Genomic DNA, 15077 nt, shown 5'->3' on the forward strand with positions numbered 1-15077 from the left:
GATGAAGGATTTGTGAAGGAAGGAATATAAATCTGACACCAGAACAAACCAGATTGGTAATCTTGTCACATGTGGGGGGGAAAGAAAGTTGCCTTTGATGAAGTTTAAGTCCTGAATAGCACTCCAAAGAAAAAAAAATAGCTTGAATGCTAATTACTGTGACATAAGCAGTATTTGATCTCCCTGCAGGACTTGGTAAACATCGCTAACACCAGCACCAGGTAAAACAGCAAAACTAACCGACTAACACACACATACATACACATGCACATACACACACGAGAGAAAACACAGCTGAGGAGGAAATGGCATCCTGGGGTTTTTAGCTGGACCAGTGTGTTTATTTTCCTCCCATGGTGCACCAGGGCCAAGCTGCTTAACGCGAGGCCGGGGCTCCTGTGGGGCTCTGTATACTGTATGTGTGTGTGTGTGTGTGTGTAATTGTTTGCAGACGAATATGTGTGTATACATGTGTTTGGTAGAGTTGTTTCTCTAATGCATGGGTGATATGTGTGTTCATACATGTATCAGTATGTACATGTACATATGTTTTCTTCTTTTTTTATATTCATTCAAATGTACAGACAAAGGCTTGTCTTGGTTCATTAGAAATTGAAGGTTTTTTTTGCTCAGTCAGTAAATCTGTGCATTTGATCAAACATATAATACCTATAGATTGTATCAACAGCTGGTGAAGTGGAGGGAGTACAGAGTGGACTTGGGGCCTGAGCGCTGGATAAACGTTTGGTTTTCCCCGCTGCCTCCGCCTGTGTCTGGATTATGAAGGGCAGATATACAGCACTTCAGAGTGTGCCAATTAACAGCCCCAGCAGCGGCCGCCACACAGGAGGGCCCCTCATAAAGACTCACCCTATGGTGTAAGCCCTGCCACTTCCAAGTGCTTTATCCGGGGCCGAGCCCATACACACAGCTGTTAAACTGGCAGGTTTTTAAGCAGCCCCAGCATCGCCGACAGGCCCAGTAGTTCATAAAGATTTTCTCAGCAAGTGCTTTCCCAAGGAAAAAGAGAGAGATGAGAGGAGGGGGACCGAGAGAGAGAGAGAGAGAGAGAGAGAGAGAGAGGGAGGGGTGAGCAAGGCAGCTGGGCAATCATGGGGCAGACCTTAGAGACAAGATAGAGCCACCACACTTCCTGCCTTCATCCCTCTCTCTGTCCTGCTATCTGTCCATCTCTCTCTCCATTCTTGACTGCACTCTTCACCCTCTCTTTTTTTCATGTGAAGAACCAGTGATTGCAACATTGAGCAAGCCAACAACAGGCAGGGGGTGGCCTGCTAAGGACGTGGAAGTTGGGATAACTCCAATCGTCCAAGCCACTGCCACCCCTGCCTGCCACATACCAACTGCTGGCATTTGAACAGCTTTGATACATATTTTAAAGGCTGCAGTGCTTCAGAACTGTACTAATCTTAGTTAAAAGGCAAGGCACCATATACCGTTTTCTTCCTGCATAGAGGCCCAGCGGCTTCTGCTGCAAATTGCTGGGAAGGAAGGACACACAAGCTGTGCATGGATCGACAGGCTTATGAAATTTTAAAAATGGGCAAATAGATACCCGTTGGCCAATGTATACAGATTAAGCCAACGCAGAAGTTTCACTTTTTCAGCTAATGCATGGTAAGCAAAAAGGGATTATTGCTTTACAATTGCTTTATCCACAACAAGAACTGCTTAGAATATAATAATCAGAATAATTAATATTTTGTTCACTTTAGTTCAAGATTGCTCACAGTGGTCCAGCAAACAACTCATCCATTCACTTTTATTTGATTATATTTGGCAGACTTTTAGTTTCTGGAAACCACAAGAAGTTGCATATAACCAATCTATGATTTTATTTTAGATGCATTAGTAAATGGGTGTCACAGCAGTGAGGCAAATTTAGTGATTGCATGACAAAGCCCAGCGTTCACTGCTGTTGGGACAATGATGTGATGTGGACTTCATGCTAACTGGAAAGCACGCTAGATATTGTTTGACTAAGTTGTGTGAATGTCTGTGTGTTGTGTGAACGGCTGCACACAAACTGTATGCATGTGTGCATGGATGTCCAAACATGCCCATTTTATGCACGTTTGTGAGTACACTGTATACATTGTGTGAATATGTAAACCACCGCATGTATTGTGTTGTATTGTGTGCATGTGTGCACTAGCAGCCTAGGGTCCGGTACAATTGTTCCTGTGGACTGAAGCAGAGATAAAGCAGTACAAACTGAGCTGACCACATGCTAGACAGTATTGGCCACAGATGTGCCCAGACAGATCACAGAGAAAATGTGATGGCATTTCCTCAAGATGTGGATGTGTATTTTTAAACTTTGATGTGAACATGATTTGCCATGAAAAAATGCTTTGTTCGTGTGATTCACATGGTCTTAATAACAAAGCTTAATCCAGACCTATCCAGAACTCAGTAATAGTGTATATTGATCTCAGGACATTTATCAGCACACAGAATGAGCTTTCTGGTGAAGAAAAATGGTTCACTTAGTTAAATATTACTTTGACGACAGGGATAAAATGCATAGCATGTCAGTGGCTTAGACAGTTGGTATCATGGCTACAACAACACTCTGTGATATTCTTCATTTTGAGGTCATGTATGGTTACAGGTCTTTTGTGCAGGCTTTGAATACATGAGCCAAGCAGTTAACAGAGATGACATGATTTAATAAAATGTGATCAAACAAAAGTTAACATCTAAAGCTGTCATACACATGCAACATCTTAAAGCTGTGTACATATATATATTTTTATCGCCAGCCAACCAACATTTTTTTTGTTCCTTAAATGAGCTTTTCTGATTGAAGCTCATTTTATTAGCCATGTTGACTTTATTCGAACTGTCACTTCTCTAGAGGCCAAAAGGTTCACCATCTACAATGGATGCATCATAGTTTAAAGAACCAGTTACAAATCACAGAAGCCTTTGTGGAACAAAAATTGATGCACTATAAGTAGGTTAAATGTTAAAAGTTAAATGCTGCCCCTTCTTTTTTACTCACTGACATTATTGTAAACATTTGGTTTATATTCTTTTGATTTTCATGGTGTTGCTCATCAATTACTTTCTGCTTATAACATTTTACACATCTATGCATACTTTCTTTTAAATGATTTACTTAAAAGATCATAAATTGCATCTTTAAGGGAACAAAAGCACATCTTTTCTTACGTAATTTGCACAACATACATTAACATCACCCAAGCACCTGTTATGGTGGATGGCTTTGCAGTTAATATTTGACATAACTAGCTTCTGTTAAAATTCCCGGCATTCTGCGCCATGTGTCTTGGCTAACATTACATGGGGTACTGTACAGGGGAACAGCAGGCGTGTAGAAAGAGCCTCCGGTTCAAGCAGAGGGGAAAGGTATCACTGCAAGGTAGTCTGGCTGTTGACCGGCCTGCTCTGTTTAGTTCAGGTTTGTGTGTGTGTGAAGTGATAGTTCCAACACATTGTGTTCTTGTTCTGCTCTTCTTCTGTTTCAGCTTTGGCAGGTGACCCGGCATTGGATGTACTGGCTACTGTACACTAGGTGACAGCTTCTGACATTGTAATTGTCTGCTGTGGGCAAGGGGATGGAGGGTGTAATACATCTTATGTTTCCTTTCAGTAGAAATTATTGATAACTGGCGCTGAAAGGCAGTGTTGGTATCACTAACCTGGTCTGAGAGTCTTGATTGATGATGGTCATTTACAAAGATTTACAAAACAATTCTGAAATGACAGAATATCACAACTATTTTGATTTGACTGATTATTAAACATCAAGTTAGTCACATGTCTCTTTCTTACTTTTTACTAAATTAAAGGAATGAACTTTTCATTAAATACCAATGATGCATTCAAGATACAGGTATGTCATTGGCAGTTCATATGGTAATCTTCAAAAATACTAAAGTACTATAGCAAGATGCTGTTCCACCACAAACTAAAGAAAAATACCGTATATGGAAGACATTACTGTGACAGTCGGTTCCTGTACAGTCAGTATAATGTTGTTTAGGTTACATGTCAAGTGTTACCTGACCACCCTGACAGTTTCCCTGTTATATTTACATCATTTACACAAGTCACCTCCTAAATTGTAAAAGTCATAGTTTAATTATTCAACCAAAGTCAAATCACTCATATAACTATTTTCTGTATGTAGTCTATAAATACACTACCTACCTACATCTTGAAATAAACAGCGGAAAGTGCAAAAAAAAATCTATTTACAATAAACAGTTTGCAATTACAGTAGCATCCGGAATGTGGAATGATTTAACCAAAATGCAGTCTTCAAACACAGCCTCAGAGAGAGGGGCAGAAAGGGAGAGTTGGACAGAGAGGGGAAAAGATTTCATTTCATATAGACAAACATGGTGAGTTGCATTTGATATCACCTTCTGCGCTGCACATGTGCTGCGAGTGCTCTGTGAGAGAGAAGCGTCCTCCACTAAATGGAAATTCCTGTGCTTCAGCCACAGCTGCAGTATGACACTTCAGATGGCCACGCTTCCCTTTGTACAGCCCCCTGGAATTAGCCCAAACCACAATGGCATCACATCAGAAAAGACGGCAGGAAAATCAGACTTTATTATCTGTCGCTGTGGAAATATTTGTGCAGGGAGGAAAAGGAGGCACGGGGCCCTTGGCTTACTTGCAGTGTCAACCTGTATTTTATTATTGAAAACACACACACACGTGCTCACACACACACGTGCACACACACACACACGCGCGCACACACTCACATTGTCTGTCTTCTAATAAGTGTCAACTTAACCCACTGTTATGATACCTGTGCTTAAGCATGATTTGGCACAGTACTAAGATGTAAACATTGGCACACTTTTCCTTTTTAATCATGCTAATTTTGAGCAATTAAACACTGATATATGGCACAGGTTGTAGTAAAGATGGTCCCTTATTTATGACGTGTTACAATGGTACATTTATTTTGCTGTAGAATAATTGTTCCAGCGCTATAATGTCAAACTGTATCAATGCTGCGTCGGGCCTGAAGAAACACTTTTCAGCTAGCAGTGGGAAAGAAACCCCCACTGCTAACGAAGAGAAGTGTTTTTTACAGAAAATAAAACTTTCCATCAAATTGTGTTTGGGGAGGGGACTCACTTCAAAGAGATCTCAACAACAGTGCTGTCTGTCTAATTTACGTTTTCAAGCACATGCCAAATGTAAAAACCCCAATTTTATAATTACAGGGAGAGAATGAATGACTATAAATACCCCCATCATTACTAGTCCCCCCCTGAAGAACATGATCCATACTGAAGGATAATTAAGGCAAAATATTTCTGATCCTCTAACAGGCTGTACTAGGAATGTGTGCAAACGTACCCATGCTTCTGTGTGTTTGTTGAGCTTGTGTGTGTGTGTGTGTGTTAGAGAGTGTGTGTATGAGAGGGAGGGCGGGAATCACAAGGCATTCTCCCCTAAATATAGTTCAGTTCTGGTGGAGCTGCTATGTACGGATACTTCAGGAGAACTCAAGACAGACCAGCTTTAATTGGTTTGTGGAGTCATTAATGGAACAGAAGCGCAACTCCAATACAAGTGTGTGTGTGTGTGTGTGTGTGTGTGTCTGAACATGTGCGCTTATGTGTGTATATTGGACCCTGTCAGTGCCCTTTAAACAACAACAGACACAAGGAAATAACTTTGATCAACAAACATGTAGCAAACAAGAAGATAATAATGAACCTCCATGTTCAGCCGAGGTCTCTTAAAATAGACCATTTCAACTAGGATATATCAGATTTGAGGATAATATTTCTAGATTAGGCCAGCTAATTAGTGCCCCAATATTTGGCAAGGCGCTTTGACTGCGATCCAAATAAGCATATTGTCCTCATCGCGGAAGAGTGAAAGAGCTTTTCTGTGTTCTTCGCTCAGAGTCAGAAAGAATGTTCAACTGAGGCAGAGAAAAACTTTACTCGACTGCTCTCTCTGCCTCGCTTTGTTATCTCTTTCTCTCTTTCTTGCTCGATCAAAACACAAGAATGTCGCTTTGAGTGGCCAAATGAAAGATAACCAGGCAAACATGAGCGAGAGACCGTGTTTATTTCTAGTGTGTCTATAAGCCAGGCCAGGTTTTTGTGTCAGCAGGGGTCTGCATGGGTTGTTGAGTTGTCGTTGAGTTGCTGTTGAACCGGCAGCGAGTCAGTCAGCCAGCCAGTTGTCAGGCAAGTACCAGTTCCTTGTTGCTATTTGTGTTTGAGTGTAGCCGTGCCGAGAGCCTCCCTCCCTCTGTTTTCTCTTTTTCCAACCGAATCCTCCAACCTCTTCCTGTGGCAAGAATCGTGTCTTACAGCAGCCTATCGCTCCTGGAATGAAAAGCCTGTGACCAAGGCATCCGTTCCTTTCACTGCCATTGTGCTGTTGAAACAAGGAGCAGAAGTAGTCAGCTAAACATGGTGTAGCAGGATTCGATGGTGGCCCTGCTGTGGCTGCTTCTACTAGGCTCCAGTGACTTGTTGTTGGTAGTTGTTGTTGTGTGTGTGTCCCCCCCCCCCCTAGCTGGGGCCGGGGCAGGGTCCGGGGATGGCTTTTGTGTCAGCCTTCGACCATTGCTGCACTCATGAAACCAGATAAATGGATTAGAGGGGCGCAGATATGGGCGGGCATCTTTGAGAAAAGACAACGGAGATGTTTAAGGGAAGCGGGGGTTTGGAAGAGGAGGGTGAGGGATAGGAAGAGGCAAAGACATTTGTGTTGTTGGACTACAAGGGGTCGAGTCAGTCGTAAGAATAGCCTGCTTCTGCCAAAAAAGACAAGACAGTGATAAACTTTCCTCCCCATGCAGTCACCTCTCTCCCTGTTACACGCACGCGCACGAGCACATATACACACACACACACACTGACTGTCACAACACACAATTCACCACTAAAATGAATGGATTGCCACAGTGTGACACGTCTCACTTGCAGGGGGAGATGGTCCTTGTTCGCCAACAAAAGACTGTGGTATTATGGGGGGCCACAGCCTGTGACAGAATGCTAAATTGTTTTAGGGTCAACAACTTATTGTCTTTGCATGAGCCACAATTTACATATCTCCTGAGTAGGGTTCAGCCTTCAGTCCTCAAATGAAAATAGCAGAACCTCCTCTAGCCTTTGAACAAGTTACAGCCTTTCAAAGTTGCTAGAAATACCTTTTTCCTTTCTTTCCTTTCTTTTTTTTAAAATAACACACAGATAATGAATAAAAAAACAGCAAAGCATCTCTTTTAGTCTAGTAATGAGTAAATAGATGTATGATGTATTGGACACTAGTTTTTCATTTGAATTGTAATTACCTTATTAACACTACTACCATTATAAGGCAATTATCATATAATAAGCATTGTTTACTGATTTAAAAAATCGTATAATATTATGTATATTTACATCTATAATCCCAAAGAGCATTATTCTTTAGCTTTATATTTATTTTTAATTCATGTATCTACTGTTCTTTTTTTTTTGGTTCACGGTCTTTATTTTTCTTTCCCTCCCCTGCATCGTGGCCCAGGGCATGCAGGGAAGAAATGGCTGGAAGTGACAGCCTAATTATCAGCTCCAACTCCGCTCATTACCCATTAGACAATCCACTGTACATCCACTTACTAAATGAATAATTTTGTATATATTATGGAAACACAATATTATGGCCTGCAGCTAACGCCTTTGCGCTAACCTCACGCTGTTCCAGTACAAAAGAAATAAATGGGACACCGAGAGGTTATTTAATTTTAGCCCCAAAAGCCACCTCATGAGAGGATGTCATGTGCAAATGGAGCGAAGAGGGAGGGAGGGAATATGAAATTCACACACCTGCCTTTTTTTTTTCTCTTTGCCGCCACAATATGAGAGTGATTATTGGCAACGCGCGTGTTAAAGCATAAGTGAAATTGACACGAGTCAGTTCGGTCTTCACATGGCTTAATAATATTATAATTTCTACAGAGCGATATCTAATCACGGTGGCTGGAACCTATTTTACCGTAGGCTACATATTGTAATATTTTATATCATTTTGGCTTTTTTTTCTTCTACAAAAAGAGAGAAAAACAAACAAGAAATGTGACCTAAGTTAATTTTGACACATGCATATTAAACATACTTCTTGGGCTATTACTGTAATGTTATAATTTTCTGCCTATCTGTCTGAACTAAAAAAAAAAACCCACAAAAAAACCCAACCCAAAAAAAGTCCCCTATTTTCTATTTGCATCTCATGATGTGCCTGTGTTTTGAGTAATATTGTGTTAATGTAAGTTTAACAGCGGAATGACCCTGCTCCGGTCAACAAAACCTTCAGTGACCTTTGTTAATTTTTCAACACGCTCCTCCGCTGCGTGACTGTTTAGCGAATAGCCATTTAGTCTTAAGTGACGCAGATTTATGCGCATAAACGTCCCCCTCTGCCGCACAGATACAGTCCGGTCAATGTTTACCAAGCCTTCAAAGGAAAAAGAAGAAGAAAAAAAACAAGGAGAGACATAACTTTCGCCCTTTTGCACGTTTGCTGTCATGTATTGTACAATTATTTGTAATGACTTCATTTGGAAAGCATGCTGGCTTTTTTCAGAAGGTAATAATATTGTAACTTCAAAAAGAAAATGATTTAATGCAGATCGTTATTTGAAAATTTGAAAAATTAGTTTGGCCCCTAACGAACCGCCCTCCACCCCGCACACACATTTTTCTTATAATATTTTATGCGCTCTCAGTGTCATAATATTCACATTAATAAAGGGATTGTATTCCTCTAGAGTGCGTGATAGCATAATACAGTCAAGTGCAATAGGTTTAAATCAAGCTATAAACCACGTTCTGCGTTGTGTGTGATAATACAGTACAATAAGAGTGTGATTTATGGCTCTTGTGAGGCTGGGGAAAAAAATGTTTCCATTTTAAGCAATCTATTACTCGCCTATAGAGGTCGCTGTAATATTGCAAAACAGATGTGCATAAGTCACTCTACAAGTTTAGGCCACTCAAATCATCCACCCTCTTCAGCAAGCTCACTTTGCACCTCGCTGTCATTTACAAAGCTGCCCGAAGTCAAATCATTGAACATTTAGCCAGATTATACCCACGTTATTATTTTAGGACAAACCTTAAATTAAAACAAACGGGTCTATTTTTTTTAAAGCAGCTAATAAATGCATGTGAATTGTATTGTATTGTAGGGAAAGCTTAAACATTAAAGTCACATTTCACAGCAAATCATTAAAAATGTCATTTTCTACGTTTATATTTGTAAGTGTTTAAGCTCCAGTAAATAAAAAGAAATTCAGAAAAATACAATGCTCACATTATCTCCCATCACAGCTAATTATTGTTATTTCCCTCCTTTATTATGTTTAAACCACATTAGGCTCCTGTGGTAAATCAATATTTGGTTTTGGTCACCGATTGAGGACCAAGAAGCTGCTTTTATAAGCTAATGATCACTATCAGCCTCGGAACAGACAGGACCCCGAAACACGGATCAAGACCCCCCCTCCTTTCTCTCTTCACTCACACCCCAACACCACCACCACCACCACCGAAAAAAGAAAATATTAATAATTTATCTTCGAATCGACTTCTCTCTCTGACAGATTAGATTTTAACCATTTGATTTTGTTTGGACTGGGCGTTCCCATATTATTACTTAATGACCTTCCCAGCTGCTCCTGTCCATTTTCTGTCACCAGCAACCATCTGGACACTTATTAGCACCTCAATGCATCCACGCTGCTTTCCTCCCAAACTTGAATAAAATTAAGCCTGCTTGCAGACTGCCAATATTATTTTTTCCCCCTTCATTCCCACCCTACTTAAAATAAATCCGGTAGTGTCTGCAAATAATATTATTTGTTTTATAATAACAACAACAACAATAATAATAATAATAATAATAATAATAATAATAATAATAATACCCACGTAAAAAAATAAATATAAGCTGATAATAGACTTGGATTTTCTCTATAATTTCATTTAGTTTATTAGGCAAAATATACGATCTGGACAAATTCCTTCAACGCTTCCTATTTACAAATTTAAATCACATGGTATTTACATTAAAGAAAGGACACCAAAGACACAAAATAGAGACAAAAATATAATAATTATAATAATAATAATAATAATAATAATAATAATAAAGTAAAAAGCCTAACAAAATGTCCCAGCCTGCCTGGGCAAAGTAGAGAGAGAGAGAGAGAGAGAGAGAGAGAGAGAGAGAGAGAGAGAGAGAGAGAGAGAGAGAGAGAGAGAGAGAGAGAGAGAGAGAGAGAGAGAGAGAGTAACATTATAGGCGCGATTATAAGCTACACAACAATAGAGGAAGTAATCCATCCATCCACAGGATATTACCAAATTACGCCATTTGCTCTGTACCGACTGAATGCTACGCTGCATTATTATTTCTCATTGTCCTTTTAAGGGGGTGTAAAGTCTTTATCTGTTTTTTTCTTTTCTCTTTTTTTTCCAAGCTCGAAAGAAAAAACAACAAAACAAAAACAAAACAAAAAAACCCAAAAATGTCTTGATCAAGCCGAGGAGAGAGCAGTGAGGACCCGTTGCGTGGCGTCTGGTGGACTCCTGGCGCTGGAAGGCAGAGAGGATCTGGATAAAGAATAATACAGAGAGGTAGATAAATACCCCCGTCGTGTTTGGACAGCGGGTTTCAATATGCATCTCAAGTGTCTGGCTCAACAGTTCAAAACAGACTGCATACCCCCCTCTACTATCTTCCACTCTCCACTATATAATAATAATAATAATAATAATAATAATAATAATAATAATAATAATAATAATAATAATAATAATAATAATGAGAAATCAATAGTAATGATGATTTTACAATTTAAAAAATGACTGAATCGTATTTATGCAGCCATTATCAACAACTATAATTCAGTAAAAAAAGTCATTTTCTATAGGACTGTGGCACAGAGAGAAAATAGGGTATTTTGTAATAGGCTACTTGAAACAGAGGTAAACTTTGTTTTTTCTCTCTCTCTCTCTCTCTCTCTCTCTCTCTCTCTCTCTCTCTCTCTCTCTCTCTCTCTCTCTCTCTCTCTCTCTCTCTCTCTCTCTCTTTCTGTGAGAGCGCTCCCCTGGGCTCCGGGACTCCCAGGGGTCTTTAGGGAAAGCACACAGCCCAGACAGAGCCCGTTTTACTCGGTGACTTGATAAGTAGCCACACTCTCCCCGGAGGGGAGGAATTAAAGGGGGTGTGGGATGGGAGTCAAGACCCCTGTCACCCGCAAAACAAACTGTGTTTTATGTTGGGAGACATTTCTCAATTTCCCAAAACAATCAGAAATATACGTCAGTGTTTATTTACTGTAATTATTTTTTAACGCTTAGCTTAAGGTTTGCATCCCCTGTAATTATCTTTATGTGTCGAATAATTACTGGAGTTACATAAAGATTTAAGGCCTTCCCTATAACGTACATGCTCATGCTTGATACTTTTTAATTGTAATAATGAATAATGATCATGTAAATATTGCTTAAAAATAATAGTGCAGATCTGTTCTTATTTTAATTCATGCAGAAGCAATATCACTCCAATTTAGTAGTTTAATAATTATTATTTCCTTCAGTTCATTTTCAGCAAAGAACAATGCAAAAGAAAATATATTTTTTATAAAAGGGGGAAACTTGTCTCACCTGTCATGAATGGGTCGAAAGGAAGACTTCAGGGTGTGTGTTGGAGGCGAATCAGACCTTATGCCGTTTTCATGGTCTACAAAAGAAATAAACAATAACATTCATTAATGCTTCAATGCCAGATAAATTATATATGAATATATTATGACCTGCTAATATATAAGAACATATGTAAATAAAAATGAACCCAGTGTTTTTGTGCATCTAGTGTGTGTGTATGTAAATAAATTAAATTAAATTTAAAATTAAAGAGGAGTTTCAGCATGAAATATGGAGCACTGTACATTACTTCTATTCAGTGTAAAATAATATTGGTGCACACATGTGACTGTTGTCCTTACCTATGTGCTTGGGACTGTGGGTCTCTGGTGAGGCCTTGCTTTCATTGCTAAGTGCTGCTGCAGCTGCTACCGGCGACACCACCACTGATGTTGGCTGCTGCTGGGCCGGCAAGTGGTGCTTGTGGTGATGGTGATGGTGCTGGTTTACTCCTCCCAGAAACGACCTCACGTTCAGCAAGGAGTTCTGGCCCAGGAAAGCCCCATTTGTCCAGTTGTGGAACTTCCCAATCTGGCAAGTGTACAGTCCATGACTGGGAAGGAAGGCCGGGTGGGTCTGGATCTGGTGATGGGCTGCTGATGGGTGAGTGGTGGCTGCTGGACCACAAGGGGACGTGGGTTTCTGAGATGAACTGTCGGGACTAGTGGCGGTCTCTGCTAAAGACCATATTTTAGGCTTATTGTTAGACGGGAGAGGAAAGCTCCCAGGTCTGTCTGGGGACAAAACTCTTGTGGTGTTGTTGTTGCCGTCCGAGTTCTCTTTACTCCCTGGGTGAACTGAAAGTGTGCTTTTAGATTTGTCAAAGGCCTCATGGGCCTGTAGCGCAAAGGCCCGTCTTTTCTCCAAACTGTCCAACTCTCCACCCGCACCGCCCCCGCCCCGGTGGTCCCTGCTCCCCTCTGTTGATTTATCGTCATCGTCCTCGTTGCTTTGATCCCCGTCGTTATCGTCGATTTTGTCTATATCAATGCTCTCCAAATCAATCTCCTCCTCGTCTTCGTTTTTCTCCGCCTCGTCCCCGCTGCCGAACAAGTTCCCGTCCTCCCCGTCCTCTTTGCTCCTGCTACCCCAGGTCACCTTGTTCTCCTTCTTGAGCCTCCTCCTGGCGTTGGCGAACCATGTGGAGACCTGCGTCAGGGTCATTTTGGTGATGATGGCCAGCATGATCTTCTCCCCCTTGGTCGGGTACGGGTTCTTCCTGTGCTCGTTGAGCCAGGCTTTCAGGGTGCTGGTGCTCTCCCGAGTGGCGTTCTTAGGCCTGGCTGGGTCTCCGTACTGAAACTGGCCGTATGGATAGAAGGCCGGAGAGGTGTGGGCAGCGAAGCTGGCAGGATGGACGCCGGGGCTGTCCTTCAGCTCATACTGTGACCCCTTGAAAATGAAGGATAATATGTTAGTACACTAGAACCATATGCATCAATTTTATGGTACGTTGGATTGTAAAATACAAACGTTGAACGTGTTTAACAACGTAGCTCAGCTGGCCTTTGGCTATTGTACAAATCTGCAATTCAAACAAGTGACAATGGCCTCTTGGAAAAATCCAACAGTTGCACCTGACTCTGAGCTTTCCACAAATAAGCGTCTCAACTTGCAACATGCCACATGCGAGGCCTGCAGCACCTGCACACAACTGCTCCGTCAAAGGCGCATACCTTTTTTTATTAGGAAACATCTTTCATACGTGTCAGTCTAATAACAGAACAAACGAAGTCATCACAATGACAGAAAGTTCGTTGCACTGTGAACACACAGATGGCATGCAAATTGCCAGCTTTCATGTCAAACTCCCCTCCACACTCCTCAAGTGCGTCAAAGCAGTTAAGGGCCTAGGTTAAGTTTTCCCAGTGTGCCACAGTTATACTTTTCTCTAATATTTGATCATAATTCAACATCCACACGTCGTTTATCTTTGCTTTGGGCCCAGCATTCAATCATATCGATCAACTCAAGCGACGCATACGCTTGGATTTCGGATAATAGTTCTTGTTTTGAGGCTTTGAGGCTATTCTCTGCCCTGGGGGCCTAATGCACTCATTAGCCAATATATTAACACACTGCAAGTTTATTATTATCAGCAGGTTTATTTCGGGTTTATAAATGACTAACAATTCTTAGTCTGGACACATTTTAAAAAATTCCACGTGGCAGTCAACCATGTAAGATCCTGCACATAAAACAAATACTACTCAATTAAAACTCCACGCCTATTTTAGGCGTTTGTACAATGACACACATTATTTCTAACGAACTGATAAAATAATCTGACCGGGGTTAGAAGTAGAAACTTTTTTTCCTTTCATAGTGCCTGTTAAAATCTATTGCAATCAGAGCTATTGAACGGGGTTTATTACGTGAAATGTATTTAAACATTGCAATCGATTTTTCTAGAAATATGTCGGCTAATTATAACCTTACGGTGGGTGTGGATTAAATTTCCACTTTACATGTTTTGTTTTTTTCTTTACGAACTCAGAACTATTTCGGAGCTGGATTTTGCTTTTTGTTTGCAGTCACAAGTCAAAACTTTTCACGTTTCTAACTCAACTAACCACACCTCTTGGATTGTCAAAAAACAAGCAAATATATTGATAAATATTTAATAGTGGATATAAAAAAAATCCAGACATAAATAAACGGAATTGTTTTAGTTGAGATCACTTAATGTTGCCTCTCTTAGTTTTTTTCCCCAGACAGCGTAGCAGAAGCATCGAGTATAAACTATAGTCTGTGCGACATCAGACCCTCCAGAAACAAACAAACAACGTTTATTCTTACCATTTGTGAAAAAAGAGCCAAGTCCGCGCTGGTGTATGGTAAGAAAGCGCTGTAGTTGTGTGCGTACGGGTTGGCGTACATGCCCAACACCGACGTGACCGCCGCTGCTGTAGCGGACGGACTTCCTCCGATTTCGGTGCTCCCTCCCCGGGACGAAGGCGTTAGCACTCCCGGTCTGTCGCCTCCGTACACCGCCTGGGAGGCACTTAAGTACTGCGGGTAGCCTAGCTGGGGAAAAGACATCTCCACCGCCGGATCGTGGCACAGCTCTATGGTCCGACAAACTGTGCTTAAAAAAGTGTGCGAGAGAAAAAATAAAAAAAAGAACCCGGAGGAGTAAAGGGAGAGTGTTTAAGCCAAAGTCACAGCTACTACAGACATACAGTGGTATGCAGTCAAAACAACCCTCTCTTAAATCTCGGCTTCCTCTCTTTTCTCGTGCAAAGTCCACTGGATGTGATCTGATCAACAATTGCGCACCGACTGACGCGCCTGGCCCTGAGGTCTCCAGGCTGATCTCTCAGATACAATTTGAAGTTGATGCTT

General features: G+C 41.0%; 1 protein-coding gene across 1 annotated transcript; it reads right to left on the reverse strand.

Moving 5' to 3' along the window:
* Positions 1–10472: 10472 nt before the first annotated feature.
* On the reverse strand, positions 10473–14774 carry irx1a (iroquois homeobox 1a). Its single transcript, XM_062422836.1, has 4 exons — positions 14532–14774; positions 12035–13124; positions 11694–11769; positions 10473–10619 (listed from the first exon to the last, which is right to left on the reverse strand). The coding sequence occupies exons 1-4, from the start codon at positions 14772–14774 to the stop codon at positions 10562–10564; spliced, it is 1467 nt and encodes a 488-aa protein (XP_062278820.1). The 3' UTR covers positions 10473–10561.
* Positions 14775–15077: the final 303 nt, after the last annotated feature.

This window comes from Scomber scombrus, chromosome 7, assembly GCF_963691925.1.
Source record: "Scomber scombrus chromosome 7, fScoSco1.1, whole genome shotgun sequence".
Taxonomy (NCBI): domain Eukaryota; kingdom Metazoa; phylum Chordata; class Actinopteri; order Scombriformes; family Scombridae; genus Scomber; species Scomber scombrus.

Excerpts from the sequence above, each read along its gene's own strand:
- irx1a (XM_062422836.1), bottom strand. The coding sequence starts at position 14,774 with ATGTCTTTTCCCCAGCTAGGCTACCCGCAGTACTTAAGTGCCTCCCAG. Across the intron at positions 11,770-12,034 it reads CCACAGTCCCAAGCACATAG|ACCATGAAAACGGCATAAGG; the intron begins GTAAGGACAACA and ends TTTCTTTTGTAG. Across the intron at positions 10,620-11,693 it reads TTTCGACCCATTCATGACAG|CGCCAGGAGTCCACCAGACG; the intron begins GTGAGACAAGTT and ends TCTGCCTTCCAG.